This window comes from Microchirus variegatus (genome assembly GCF_963457635.1).
Source record: "Microchirus variegatus genome assembly, chromosome: 22".
In the NCBI taxonomy this organism is placed as follows: domain Eukaryota; kingdom Metazoa; phylum Chordata; class Actinopteri; order Pleuronectiformes; family Soleidae; genus Microchirus; species Microchirus variegatus.
In genome coordinates, this window is record NC_139823.1 from 3,156,597 (window position 1) to 3,169,758 (window position 13,162).

The following is a 13,162-nucleotide window of genomic DNA, read 5'->3' on the forward strand; positions in this document are numbered from 1 at the left end:
GCAGCAGACGCTCGGTGGGCGGGGTTTACGCAGAAGGGGCGGTCCTTAAATCCAAGCGAACCATTCAAAGAGGGAATTGAACTTCCCGTGTTCATCACGCTGCTGCTGCTGCTGCTGATCACCACCACCGCATCACACACACACACATCCAGCACAAGTCAGTCAGTCATCCACCAACTCCACAGCGCGGAAAAACAGAAGACCAAGATGGCCCCGATCTCCATCAAGACAGTGTTGATCAGTGAAAGTGTTGACCCTAGCTGCAGAGCCATTCTGGAGGAAAATGGCATCCGAGTGACGGAAAAGCAGAACATGAAGAAGGATGAATTGATCGCAGAGTTAAAGGTAAAGTCTCTCTTTCTCGCTCCATGTGTTGCAGCATTGTCGTTCTCATCCCTTCATGTCGTTCCTCTGCTCTCCTGCGACACATGCAGACGTTTGATTAAATCGTGTTTTCATGTCATGAAAAGAGTTATTATTTTACTCTGGTGATTTTTTTTAGCTGCAGCCTTCTTCTGAAAGTCACTTAAAAAAACAAAACAAAAAAAAAAAACAGCTCAAACCGGATCCTGCACGTTGTGTCTCGTGCACACCGATGTGTAATCCATTAATCTTTTATTTATTCTCATTTTATTTTCATCCGGTTTTACTAGCGAGGTGAGCACGGCCACTTTAGCCCCGCCCCTCTGTAAGCTGATGCAATTCATCCTTGATTTTGCCTGTTCTCCCATCCTCCTCCTCCTCCTCACATGCTGCAAGCACAGGCAAATATTAGCTTTGCACATGCTCATCCCACTGCAGACAAATGCTCTTATGAGAAGTGCATTTACTGTAGAGTTTTACTCTAGCTGCACGTTTACTCAAGTGTGTCATGTTTTAATCACCAAAAATATTGCTCTATCTGCTCCTCATATGCAGAGGTGAATCTAGAGTCTCTTGGGACCAGTGTTGTAATGTGACAAAGTACAAACATTTGCACTGTTACTGAAATGATGTGCAAAATTCATGTCACTGTGCTTTAGTTTATTTTTATTTCAAGCAACTTTTACTTAACTCACTTACTACATTTCCTAGATAAATGATGTACTTTTACTCCACTAAATTTCCTCTAACTAGAGCTGTTTATGTTCTGTAATTTATATAGCCCTTTTCTAGTCTTGATGAGCTGCTTTACACTCCAGTTTTGCCATTCACATGCTTCAACATGGAGTTAAGTGTCTGACTCAAGGTCACATACAGACTAGTAGAGCCAGGAATTGAACCCACAACCTTCCAGTTAACAGACAACTTGCACTACCTCACTTTTTAAAATACTTTTACTTCTAAAAGGAACAGTAAATGTGATACACTTCAAGACTTTTACTTTAGTAATATTATAAAAAAGAACAAAGTGACTTCAACTTCTACCAAAGTAATTGTCTGTTAAGATACTTGTACTTTTACTTAAGTATCTCTTTATGGTACTTTATTCAAGGCTGCAAGTAGTACACTCACTCATCTTCTACCACCTTTATCCTCCACATAAGGGTCTCGGGTGGGGGGCTGATGTCAATCCCAGCTGACATGGGGGGAAAGGAGACTTTGGACAGGTCACCAGTCACAGGGCCAAATATCCCTTTTTAGGTTCTTTATTCAAGACTGCTTGGGAGCTGAGGCAAATATGTATAGAGGGCCCCTCCAACCAGCGTTCTCACCCTCATATATATATATATATATATATATATATATATATATATATATATTTTCCACAAAATAATCATAATATTTTTTTTATTTCAAAAGTTCTGTGAGTATCTTTTCAAAATAAGAAAATATAGACATTAAAAAACCCCCGCAAAAATAGAATTCTGAAGATAAGTTTAAACTGCATGCTGAAGCCTGCATCATGGCTCTTTAGGATTACTTACAGTATCATTCAAAGATACAGTTTTCAGTGTCCTATAACCACAAAGCCTACTCGACACATGTGGAGAACATGATAAAATACACGCACTGCTTGCACACAATAACTTTCATCAATGCACCTTTGTTGTCATGATTCATACATTGGGATAAATGTAGGAAAACAAACAGGAAAAGGCACTTACCCAAAGGGTAAGTGCCTTTGGACATTTACAAAGGGGTCAGTGCGTATCTCAGTGAACATGGCAGGTTGACAACATTCATGTCACAAGAACTATAAAATACTTGGTTGGACTTGGACAGAATCAGACAGCATTTATGAATTTTACTTCATGGGATGATGCATGTTCTGTACATAACTATGGTAACCAAATCATTCTGTATTCGAGTCATTTCTCACCCACACAGATAGCAGTCTTTCCACTTCAGCAGCAGTATCATAGTTTTTTTTGTCTTCACTACTTTACTGCTTCGGTTCCACTTGCTTTTCTGTCACAAACAAATCCAACCAGGCTATATCCCTGACACACTTCCTGAGTAGACGATTGACGGCTTCACAGCAGCCGGAAAAATTGCCTGGAAAAATTCATCCGAGTTTGCTTTTAGATTTAGGTCAGATGTAAAATCACAGTTCAAGCAGAAGATTCAAGTACCAGTCAAATACCATCATGTGGGCTTCATAATGCATGTAGCAAATTAAAGGTGCCATATGTAAGAATGTGTCCAAAAACGGTTACTACATTCAAATTCAAAATACCGAGGTCTTTTAGGTTTCGTTTTCAGACGTAACTGGCAACCCGTGGTTGCTCGGCAGCTGAGACTCTGCTGACTGCAATGATTGGTAGACAGCGGTAGGTGGCGCCACATGCCAAAACATGATTTCAAAACATAAACATGATTTGCAGTCTGCAAAATGTTTTTTTTTATTCAAATATTTTGTCTGTACTGTTGTTGTTGTTGGTGAGTTCAGTTTGTTATATGAACATTACTCCTGAGTCTCTGTGACATATTAGGAGGATTTTATGGCCAGTTGCTTTAGATTTAGTACATAATGCACCTTAGAGTAATTCTCGAGAACAGTGTTTCCTAAATGGTTTATGTTGGGACCCACTTTTTTGAGAACCAATTCACAATATAATATTATGTGTCTGACTGTTTTTTTTTTTAGCTCAGAGATGTGAGAAATTAATAAGAACTTTAACTTGTGCATTTCATCTAAAAAATAAATCCAAAAGTCAAAGGCTGTTGGAAACTTCTGCATTCATCCCAACCATTTCATATTTTTCCAATGTGGTGCAGATTACCAGAAACAAACAAAACAATAAGACAGACGGTGAAAGTCTGTATAGGTGAAGACACACCCATGCTGAGATCAAATACAGATGTTGATATACAGTCAACAATGTGTCTTTCTTACATCCTAGGACTATGATGGCCTTGTGGTCCGATCTGCCACCAAGGTAACCGCTGACGTCATCGACGCTGCTGATAATCTCAAAATCATCGGGCGAGCCGGAACCGGCGTGGACAACGTGGATGTGGACGCTGCCACCAAAAAGGGTATTATTGTAATGAAGTAAGCATCCAGTGGATATATTCAATCTTTTACTTTTGACATTCGCAATTTCAATATAACGCACTGTCCATTAACCGTCGACTGTTTTCCTGCAGCACACCGAGTGGTAACACGCTCAGCGCCGCGGAGCTGACGTGTGCCCTGCTGATGAGCCTCTCAAGGCAAGTTCAGACATGTGTGTTTGTCTTTTTGCACAGACAGGGTGTCCGCGGGGTCTTAAAAAGTATTAAAAGCTGATCAATCAGTTTTGGGCAAATTAAGGCCCTTAGAAAGTCTTAATCGCGATTACTTTTGTCCATAGAGTTTGAGCATACATTATTTTCTGATGCGCAGGCATGCTCGCCCTGCAAGATCATGCGTACACGTGACGTTACTTGTTTATTTTAATAAACCTTGCCTTTTATTCTTTCAAATTTTGTTCCTTTCCAGCTTATGCGTTCCTTTGTATGCTTGTGCTCTATAGATTTAATTGAAAGCCAAAACTGTTTTGTAAATTAAATACACTACCGTTCAAAAGTTTGGGGTCACCTATACAGTTTTTTTGTGTTTAATTCATCAAATGAGTGTTGCAAAATGAATAGAAATAATGAATTTTATTTAAAATAACACTCTGCTTTCGTCAAAGAACCAGCAAAACTGTTTTCAGATGTGCTAAATAATTGCACAAGGGTTTTCTAATCATCCAATAGCCTTCTAACGCGATAAGTAAACACAATGTACCATTAGAACACTGGAGAGATGGTTGCTGGAAATGGGCCTCTATACACCTATGCACATATTCCCAAAAACCAGACATAAGGACATTTTAAATGGTCTTAAAGGGTCTTAAAATATTTTGAGAAGGTCTTAAAAACTTATTGAATGAATTTCAGGATTCCTGCATATATCCTGATAGATGCACACTAACATATCGGTCTGTTTTTTCAGAAATGTGCCTCAAGCCGCGATGTCGATGAAACAAGGAAACTGGGATCGCAAAAAGGTGAGCAGATTTCGGTGCAGCCACCACACTGTATAAAACTGTGTTTTGCAGTCGCCGCACAAAAAGCTATTTACTGTCGCGTCGTTGACTCCATTGTCCGTCCGAGCAGCAGTAATCACATGCGATGGTTGGATCTGTGTAGTTTTGGAGGTGGTAAAGTGGGTCATTGCTCTGTTTCCATGTCCACAGTTCATGGGCTCGGAGCTGTATGGGAAAGTTCTTGGAATAGTCGGACTTGGAAGAATAGGAAAAGAAGTCGCCTCAAGAATGCAGTCATTTGGTATGAAGGTAAGTAAACGGGTTACATTGTAACCACACTGTGTGGTGTTAACATTAAGCAAACATGATGAGATAAATACTTTTCTTTCTTGTCAGACGATTGGCTACGATCCAATCACTCCAGTGGAGGTGTCAGCCAGCTGGGGGGTGGAGCAGATGTCTCTGGATCAACTTTGGCCCCAGTGCGATTACATCACCGTCCACACTCCACTGATGCCCTCTACTGTCGGTCAGTTCTAGTCCTTCGCCCTCATCAATGTCACATCCATGTATAGTCCACTGTACATGTGAGTTATCGTTTCGGGTTGTGTTTTTGTGTCCAAGGTCTTCTCAATGATGAAACGTTCGCGAAATGCAAGAAAGGCGTGAAGGTTGTGAACTGTGCACGAGGCGGCATCATCGACGAGGCTGCTCTGCTCAGAGCTGTGGAGTCTGGACAGTGTGGAGGAGCAGGACTTGACGTCTTTGTTGAGGCAAGATCACAGTGTTGTTGTTAACCCTTAGAACGTAGAGCATTTAGGCTGCTTTTTTACTATGTTTAAATGTATATACATGAGCTACAAGAATGTGCAGTATAGAGTGTCTTCTTTCCCTTTTTGTCAGCACAACCAATGCAATCTGATGGAAAAAAAAATGTATACAGTATAAACACACCTGAGCTTTGAGTTTTGTGAATTTTGCTCGCCGTTGCAGACACAAAAGCAGAGATCATGCCGCTTTAAACATTTATTCTAAAACTGTAAACTTGAACAAATAGATTGTAAGAGAACAAACAAACCATCAATAACAACTTGAATTTCCAGACGGATTTTAATCTCAAGGCTTTGGGGGGGACGCACCAGGGCCGTAATTAGCATAATTTCAAATGCTATAATAATGATATGATAACCATCGACGTGCTTTATCAGCAGTTCACCTGTGAGTAACTGCACCTTCTCCTGCTTCATTGCAAAATCACTCTGCCACTTTATTTTAAAATTCCTGAAGAGGAGGAAATGAAGTGGAGAAGAACGGAAACAAGCTTTTGTTTCCGTTCTTGTGTTCAGCTGTGAGGCTGCAGAAAGAGCTCAACCAGCTCTGCTTATGTATAGTGTGCCATTTAAGATTATGAAAATGTTGTGTAGTTCAATACTGGAGTGTTTACACTGATATTCTGTACAAGCACTGACGAACGGCGACGTTCAGGAGTGAGAGGAAATGTCTGTGTGCTTTAAGGGAGGATAAGACAGAGCTCGTCTCAGAGGTTATGAAGTTTACGATATGAACACAGCTGTTTTCATTATTCAAATTCAGGTGGTTCGTAACATGTTTTCCTGTTGGGGGACAAAATCAGAAGAAATATTTGTGTCACTTTACTCAGGCTTTTTTTTTGTCTTGTTTTGGCTACAGGAGCCCCCTCAGGACCGCAGACTGGTGGACCATCCCAATGTCATCAGCTGTCCTCACCTGGGAGCCAGCACTAAAGAGGCCCAGGCTCGCTGTGGGCAGGACATCGCCCTGCAGATAGTGGACATGGTGAAGGGCAAGAACCTGGTTGGAGCAGTAAGTTCCTGCACCGTGATTTAAAAACAAGACAGACCTTCAGTTTTGTTGCTGTAGAACACAGCATTTTAGTGCTTTTCTATTGCTCTTATATATGAGACAAAAAGGCAAATTCTACAGATTCTACACCAAAATCATTATTTACATTCAGTTTTAGACTTAAAACTTCTTTACAACTCTTCCCACACTGTTTTCAGCACGCTGAGTTTGTGATGCAGTCACTCTGTCAAATGTAAATACAAGGTGATGACATCATTACTGTCTTTTTCAGTTCTGTTGGAAGTTTCATATCACGTCACAATGTTAAAATAAGTAAAAAAAATTTTTGCCGAAATCATCTCCTCATGATGCCGGCCACCTATGGTAAAATCGCCTACATCCTCAGTTGAACAGATCATGTCATTTTTACCCCTTTAAGATAATGGTCTATGTCAAGTGTGTGACTTAAGCGGTTAAGTCTTTTGTGTTTCCTGAAAAAGTTGATAAAATGAGTTGGGCGATTATTTTAACAGGGTTACGATATGTAAAGCTTATGTAACTTTGATTACTCACCCCTGGTGTGACTGTGAATCAGTGGTAGAGCAGGCCTTTTTTTTTACATCTTGAAGGTTTAGATTTGATCTCTGGCTCCACTCGTTTACATGGGTTAAAAAAAAAAAAAACACTGAATTTAAATTTTCTGTTTGAACGGATGAACACTATAAAACCGTACCGAATGATAATCATTCTACATCTAACTATCTACTCTGAAAATGCAAAGTAAAAACAAATATCAGGATGTTCATAGATCATATCTCAGAGAAAACGACCACTCTATCTACCAAAGTTCAGCCATTGCAATACAGCAAAAGTTTTCAGGTCTTTTTAAGACCCAAGAAAAGTCGAATCAGTAGTCTCTGATGTCCATCTACTAAGAGCAGGGTTCTGTCATAAACTCTAGTTTGATTGGAATATATTGCTTAGACTCTATTCTTCAGTTCTGTCAAGTCTCCAAATGTTAGAAATAACGATTATTCAACTGGATATAGTAGTTGAAAAGCCTGCTTTCAGCATTGAGGATCAAATTTCTCCTCCTGATCAGATGTTTTCTTCTTTGTTTTTCTTTCTTGTAGGTAAATGCAAATGTTTTGGCCAGCACATTCTCCCAGGAATCTCACCAGCTGATTCAACTCGGAGAGGCCATTGGAGCTGTGCTGCAGACGTGCTCTGCTTCTCAGAAACCGCTCAGCCAGGTTCAAGTTATCAGTCAAGGTAAAACTGCAGGTCTAACCAGTTTATTTGGAGGATGATTGTGTAGCATTTAGGGGGTTTTAGTTGCAACCAACTGAATACCTTTTTGTCCCGTGCGCCTCATCCATGTGTTCATGAGAAATTATTGTGGCCTTCAGGGAGCATTAAATAAACTGGGCTACTGTACAGACGTGGAAGAGAAGTTGCTCCCTGTCATAAAGGGCTCACAACAATTACAATACTGCAAAAAATCTCCCTCTAGTGGTGTGAAAGAGACATTGTATTTAAAAAAATTGTGTGTGTGTGTTCTTTTTTTTTCTTTAAGTATTAAAAAAAGTTTCAGTATTGGCAGGTAATCCCTCACTGTTTGCTACAAACCAGGTGATTCCATGAAGTCCTCCACTGGCTACATGACGTCTGCAGTACTGGTTGGACTCCTGAATCAGGAGTCTGGCTGCTGCCCGAACCTCATCAATGTCCTGAGCATCGCCAAAGAGTCAGGAATCATGGTATGTCCTCCACCTCACTGTGACCCATGACGACGACAACAGCAAAAATTATGTTTTTCCATAAAATAATCGCCTCATGCATGTGGACTGACCCCCTCAGGTTAATCAGACCCACTCTGTCTCTGATGGTGCTGCCGAGAGTGTGTGCAAGGTGGAGATAACGGCCAACGGCTGCAGCTATAAAGCCAACGGTTCAGTCCAGTGTGGCGTTCCCATACTGCTGGAGCTGGGTGGCAGCGTGTTCAGACAGCCAGTTGCTCTCACTGGGAATCTGCTGTTCTTCAAAGCTGCTGCAAGTCCTCAGCTCCTGTCCTCGGTGGCTGGTGAGAAACTTTGAATTTATTAAAGGAACTCTATACCGCTTAAAATAGCTTTTATTCCCATGCCCTCCGTCCTTGCACTATGAAAGGTTTTTGTTCTGTTCCAGAAGTAATCTGCATCCATATCAATACATCTAATCAGGAAGTTGATTCTCTCCTGCAGCTGTTTGCTTAGTTTCTGTTTCATCATTTCCGAGCAGTGGCAGTTCCTTGTCTTTGAAACGGGGGAAGCTCATTTCAGGCCCAGTTATTTATACATGCATTCTTAATCCATTACATATATACTGTACATGCATAAATACATTCTGAAATGCAGCCCCAGAGTTTTTAATGAAAATAGAACCAGAATTTCCTTTTTTGGTGGCTCTAAAATCCTACTCACTCTACTCTTATGAAAGATGTTGAGCAACATTTGCAGTTGGAATAAATGTAGTTCTCATTAAAAGGATGGGATTTGGCACCCATTCACAGATTATTTTGATAAAAGTAAAGTAAAATACACAAATTAGCCTTGTGTTAATGTAAAGGCACTACTTGACATCCATCTTCGTTTCTGTCCTTTTTCAAATGTATATTTTGTGTGATATCTGCACACTGAGTAAGTTAATATATTCTTTATATGTTTAACTCTGAAAACCCCAATAAAAAGTGTTAAAACAAAAACTGCACATCCAGCAAAAGTTACATAGTGTTGCTTTAAAGGTGAAAATCAACCCGATAAACATTAGAGTGTTAGATTATGGTCACAGCTACTTTTTACAGTCAATAATGTTTTGATAGAGTTCCAAAACAAATCCAATGTCAAATCCATAACATGAGTTGATATAATATAAAGTGAGCTAAGTTAAATAATTCTGTCATGCACACATCAAACCAAGTACTGGGCGAATATGAAGTGCTTTGCTGTTTTTTTGACTTTACATTTAAATAAAAGACGCAGCTGGGTTATGCTCTTCAAATGCTAAATAACAGCGTTGGTTGAGGCTTTTTTTGTTTTGCAGTAAATTCACACTCATTTTGCCTCTTCCATTGTTCTTTGTTCAGGACTTCTGGCCACAGCCGGAGTGGAGATCGAGTCCTTCAGTGCTCCCTCAGACCGCACCGGTGATCTGTGGTATTGTGTTGGGGTGTCCTCTCCCCTGCCAGACCTTGGTGCAATGAAGTCTTTGGTGAAGGAGGCCGCACAGCTCACGCTTTAAACGTCAGCAACAGACTTTGCACAGTGCCTGGAGTGTCTGGAAATCCTAACGTGGTCAAAAGTGTCTCTAATATAATTGATCTGTCTTGGTCTACATGTTTACAGCTAACAACTTGTTCAGAAGTTGGACACTTGTAGGTGAAATTTTTTGATAACATTCCAATGCTAACATGGTTTACAATTTCAGAGCAGAGGTGTAAAATAAAACACTTGAAAAAACTTTGGGAGAATGTGTTTTTTCTTACACTGATTATACAGGGAATATATTGTTGTTTCTATGACCCAATGCAACCTATATGACCACTGTCAACACTAACTCTGACCCTTAGATGATCAGAGATACTCATCTTGATTTTTTTCATACATTTAATTGGTACTCCATTTAAGTCTGAACACCAGCTTGCAGGCTAAAAGGATCACAATGTAAAAGAATAACAGTACATCAAAGGTCCAGAGTGTAAGAAGCAGTGACTTCTTGCATTGAGACGGCAAATCCTCTGCTCACGTTCTAAAGCATGTTGGGGAACTACGGTAGTATTTGCATAACAGAAAGAATGTCATTCCCTTTAGCTACAACTTCAAAAATGTGAAACACGCTCTAGCTGCTGTAAAAAACTCAGCGGTGCAAGATGGTGGCCTCCATAAAGCAATGATTTTTCCAAAAGTATATATTGAAAGGCTTTTTCTTAGTTTACAAATGCTATTTTTTATTTTTTAATGTGATTTTTATGGCTACTAGGATTCAATTTCAGCAAACGAACTAACCAAACATTACACACTGGACTTTAAAAGTATAAGTCCTGCATTAGAAATCTTTCTAAAAGGTGTAGTTGGCAAAATAGTTTTGGCATTAATGATCAATAATTGTATTAAAATCTTACAGCATCAAGCAAATCTAGTGAACTGCACTTCTACTCGTCTTTCAGGCTCTGGCTTCGATGGGAGACGGTGACTGATCACCAGGCGTTTTAGAGAGATGGCTGTTAACACATGCTCTGCATACAAAGTCCCTCAGTGGAAAGATCACCACACACTGATGAGTGTAAGCTGCAGAGAAACTTAAAAGAAGAAAAGAGTCCGAAGAGAGACTGACGGTTAACATGTCAATATTAGTGGCGATGGAAAGGTCCCCTCACATAATCTGTCACATGAATCAACTGTTTGCAGTTTGTTTAAATTGTATAACTATGTTTTAAACAACAGAAGTTGCGATTAGAAGTGGGTTTGCATGTGAAACACACAAACTCAAAAATCCTGTCTACTACAGCTGCAACAGCAGATAAATGTACTGATGAAAGTATCATCACTACATTTATCAGCACCTGACCATCCCTGGAGACTCATATATTATGTCTATCTGAATAGCATTAGTTAATCTGATGCATCAGTCATGCATTTAAAATAATAAATCAAATAAATCAATCAATAAATAAAGTTGGAAGATAGTTTCAGGGCCCTATAGGCAAAAGTGGCCCTGCATTGAACCAGTCTATAAATAGACTAAATTGCTGTGGAGTAAAATTACATTTCCACCTTGTGGTAAAGTGCAGTTCAGCTAACCACAGTGTGGTTTTCTAAAGGTGAACCTTATGTTTCCACTGTGTGACATGAACGATGTCATACCAGTGTGACACAATGAATACATAAATGCTGAATACTCTCTCTGTGGCACTACATTGTATTTGTGTGTTCTGTGTTTTTTCCCCCATTCTACTCCCAGAATTATGCAGAAGTGAATATTCTCTGATGACCCTTCAGTGGACTGCAGAGTATCCAGCTCCATCCTTCAGGTGCGGGGTAAAAACTGTAACTGTAAATCAGAAGTCAAACAAACAAAAAATGAACTGAACTGTACATGTACTCTCGTCTTTGCAGCAAGAAGACCCGGGTTCATGATCCCGGTCGGAAAACAAGGGCCTTTCTGCATGGAGTTTGCATGTTCTCCCGTGTGTGCAAAGGTTTGCTCCAGGTTCTCCAGTTTCCTCCCACAGTCCAAAAACATGCAGATTTGGAGATTAGTCAAATTGGACGCTCTATATTGACTGCATGTGTGTGAGAGTGAATGGTTGTTTGTCTCTATATGCGGCTCTGTGATAGACTGATCTGGTGGCCTGTTCAGGGTGCACCCCACCTTTCCTTGTATGTCAGCTGGCACTGGCACCAGTAGAGGATAAAGTGGTAAAGTGGTAGAAGATGTGTGAGTGTACTACTCACAGTTTTCCATAAAGTATCTAAAAGGGATACTTGAGTAAAAGTGCAAGTATCTTACCAGAAAATTACTTTGTTGGAAGATGAAGTCAAAAGTAAAAGCGTTAAAGTAAATGACATTGGCGGTAGCTGTCGTAGGGGCGAGATGTCTGTCAACTGAAATGTTGTGGGTTCAATTCCTGGCTCTGCTAGTCTATATGTGTCCTTGAGCAAGGCACTTAACCCCATGTTGAAGCATGTGAATGGCAAAACTGCAATGTAAAGCAGCTCATATAAATTAAAGACCATAACCAAAACCATCCTCTTTTGATGGCCTAAGTAGGAAAAAAGTGGGGGAAAAAACCAAAAAACTTTTCACAATATTGCATCATGATATCACACATATACTTTTTAATACTATTTATGATGCAAAGTTAATGTATTAATATCAAAAACAGATGTTTATTTTAAATTACATCAATAATAGTGTGGACAACTGTAATTAAAATTCGTACCAGGAGCCTTTTTTTAATAATGGGATAATAATGACCAAACGTCTTATTATTACTGTTATAATAAACATTGCTGGCAAACATATATTATATTCTATCACCTCGCTGGAAGCTTTGCCGCATCTACACACTGTGTTTAAAAGACGGTGAGGTCGTGGGTCATGTTTTCATTATAACATGATATTAAGTGGGGGGCCGCATGTAATCGATTGGGGGGGCCGCATGAGACCCCCGGGCCGCCAGTTTGAGACCCCTGATTTAGGAGATGTAAAAGATGCAAGAAATATGAATAACAAAGTAAAGCACAGTAATGAAGTATTTGAGCTTTGTTATTGTTGTGGTGACAAGCCGATAAAGGCAGGGAAGTGTTGGTTTAATCATGATCACTATGTTAAATGTTTGCATTTGCAAAAGTCATCATCTGTAAACATGTTGTACAGCTGATGGATTATGATGAAGTGAAGGTGGCCCTGTGCTGCAGCAGGAGTGAATACTGTGCAGTCTGTGCCATTATTAATCCCGGTCAGGATTAGTGAAAGCCTTGGTCACACTGGACTGGAACTGGGTTCAAAATGCCATGGCAACCGCAAGGATCTAGGCGGAGACGCGTGGAGTTAAGTGAAGTAAGCAGTGCACTGGGCTTCAAGGCGATACTCATTTGTATGAGATTTGAATTCTAGTATGGGCACGCACTGTGCGACGTCCGTGAACGCATCACGAGACTGTGGATGGAGGTTATATTTACGTTCAAGGGGAGAGTAACGGTGCTGCTGGGTGATTCCTCTGCATGTGTGTTTTTTTTTAATGAAGGACGAGTGTGTTGTAGGAGGAGGAGGAGGAGGAGGAGGAGGAGGTGTGCAGGGGGGGCTGGCCGCTGCACACAAATACCAAAATAGGATCTGAGCTGCCAGCGACCGTCCTGCAG

General features: G+C 40.3%; 1 protein-coding gene across 1 annotated transcript; it reads left to right on the forward strand.

Annotated features, from left to right (window-relative positions):
• The first annotated feature begins 125 nt into the window (after window positions 1–125).
• On the forward strand, window positions 126–9,750 carry phgdh (phosphoglycerate dehydrogenase). The gene is made up of 12 exons (XM_083908335.1): window positions 126–345; window positions 3,327–3,478; window positions 3,574–3,639; window positions 4,406–4,460; window positions 4,650–4,748; window positions 4,836–4,968; window positions 5,064–5,212; window positions 6,129–6,281; window positions 7,394–7,532; window positions 7,893–8,020; window positions 8,121–8,343; window positions 9,385–9,750. Exons 1-12 carry the CDS (start codon window positions 208–210, stop codon window positions 9,537–9,539), a joined length of 1,590 nt encoding a protein of 529 aa, XP_083764461.1. The 5' UTR covers window positions 126–207; the 3' UTR covers window positions 9,540–9,750.
• Window positions 9,751–13,162: the final 3,412 nt, after the last annotated feature.

Coding starts and splice junctions, on each gene's coding strand:
- phgdh (XM_083908335.1), top strand. CDS start 208: ATGGCCCCGATCTCCATCAAGACAGTGTTGATCAGTGAAAGTGTTGAC. Junction 3,479..3,573: donor AAGGGTATTATTGTAATGAA/GTAAGCATCCAG, acceptor GTTTTCCTGCAG/CACACCGAGTGGTAACACGC. Junction 4,461..4,649: donor GAAACTGGGATCGCAAAAAG/GTGAGCAGATTT, acceptor CCATGTCCACAG/TTCATGGGCTCGGAGCTGTA.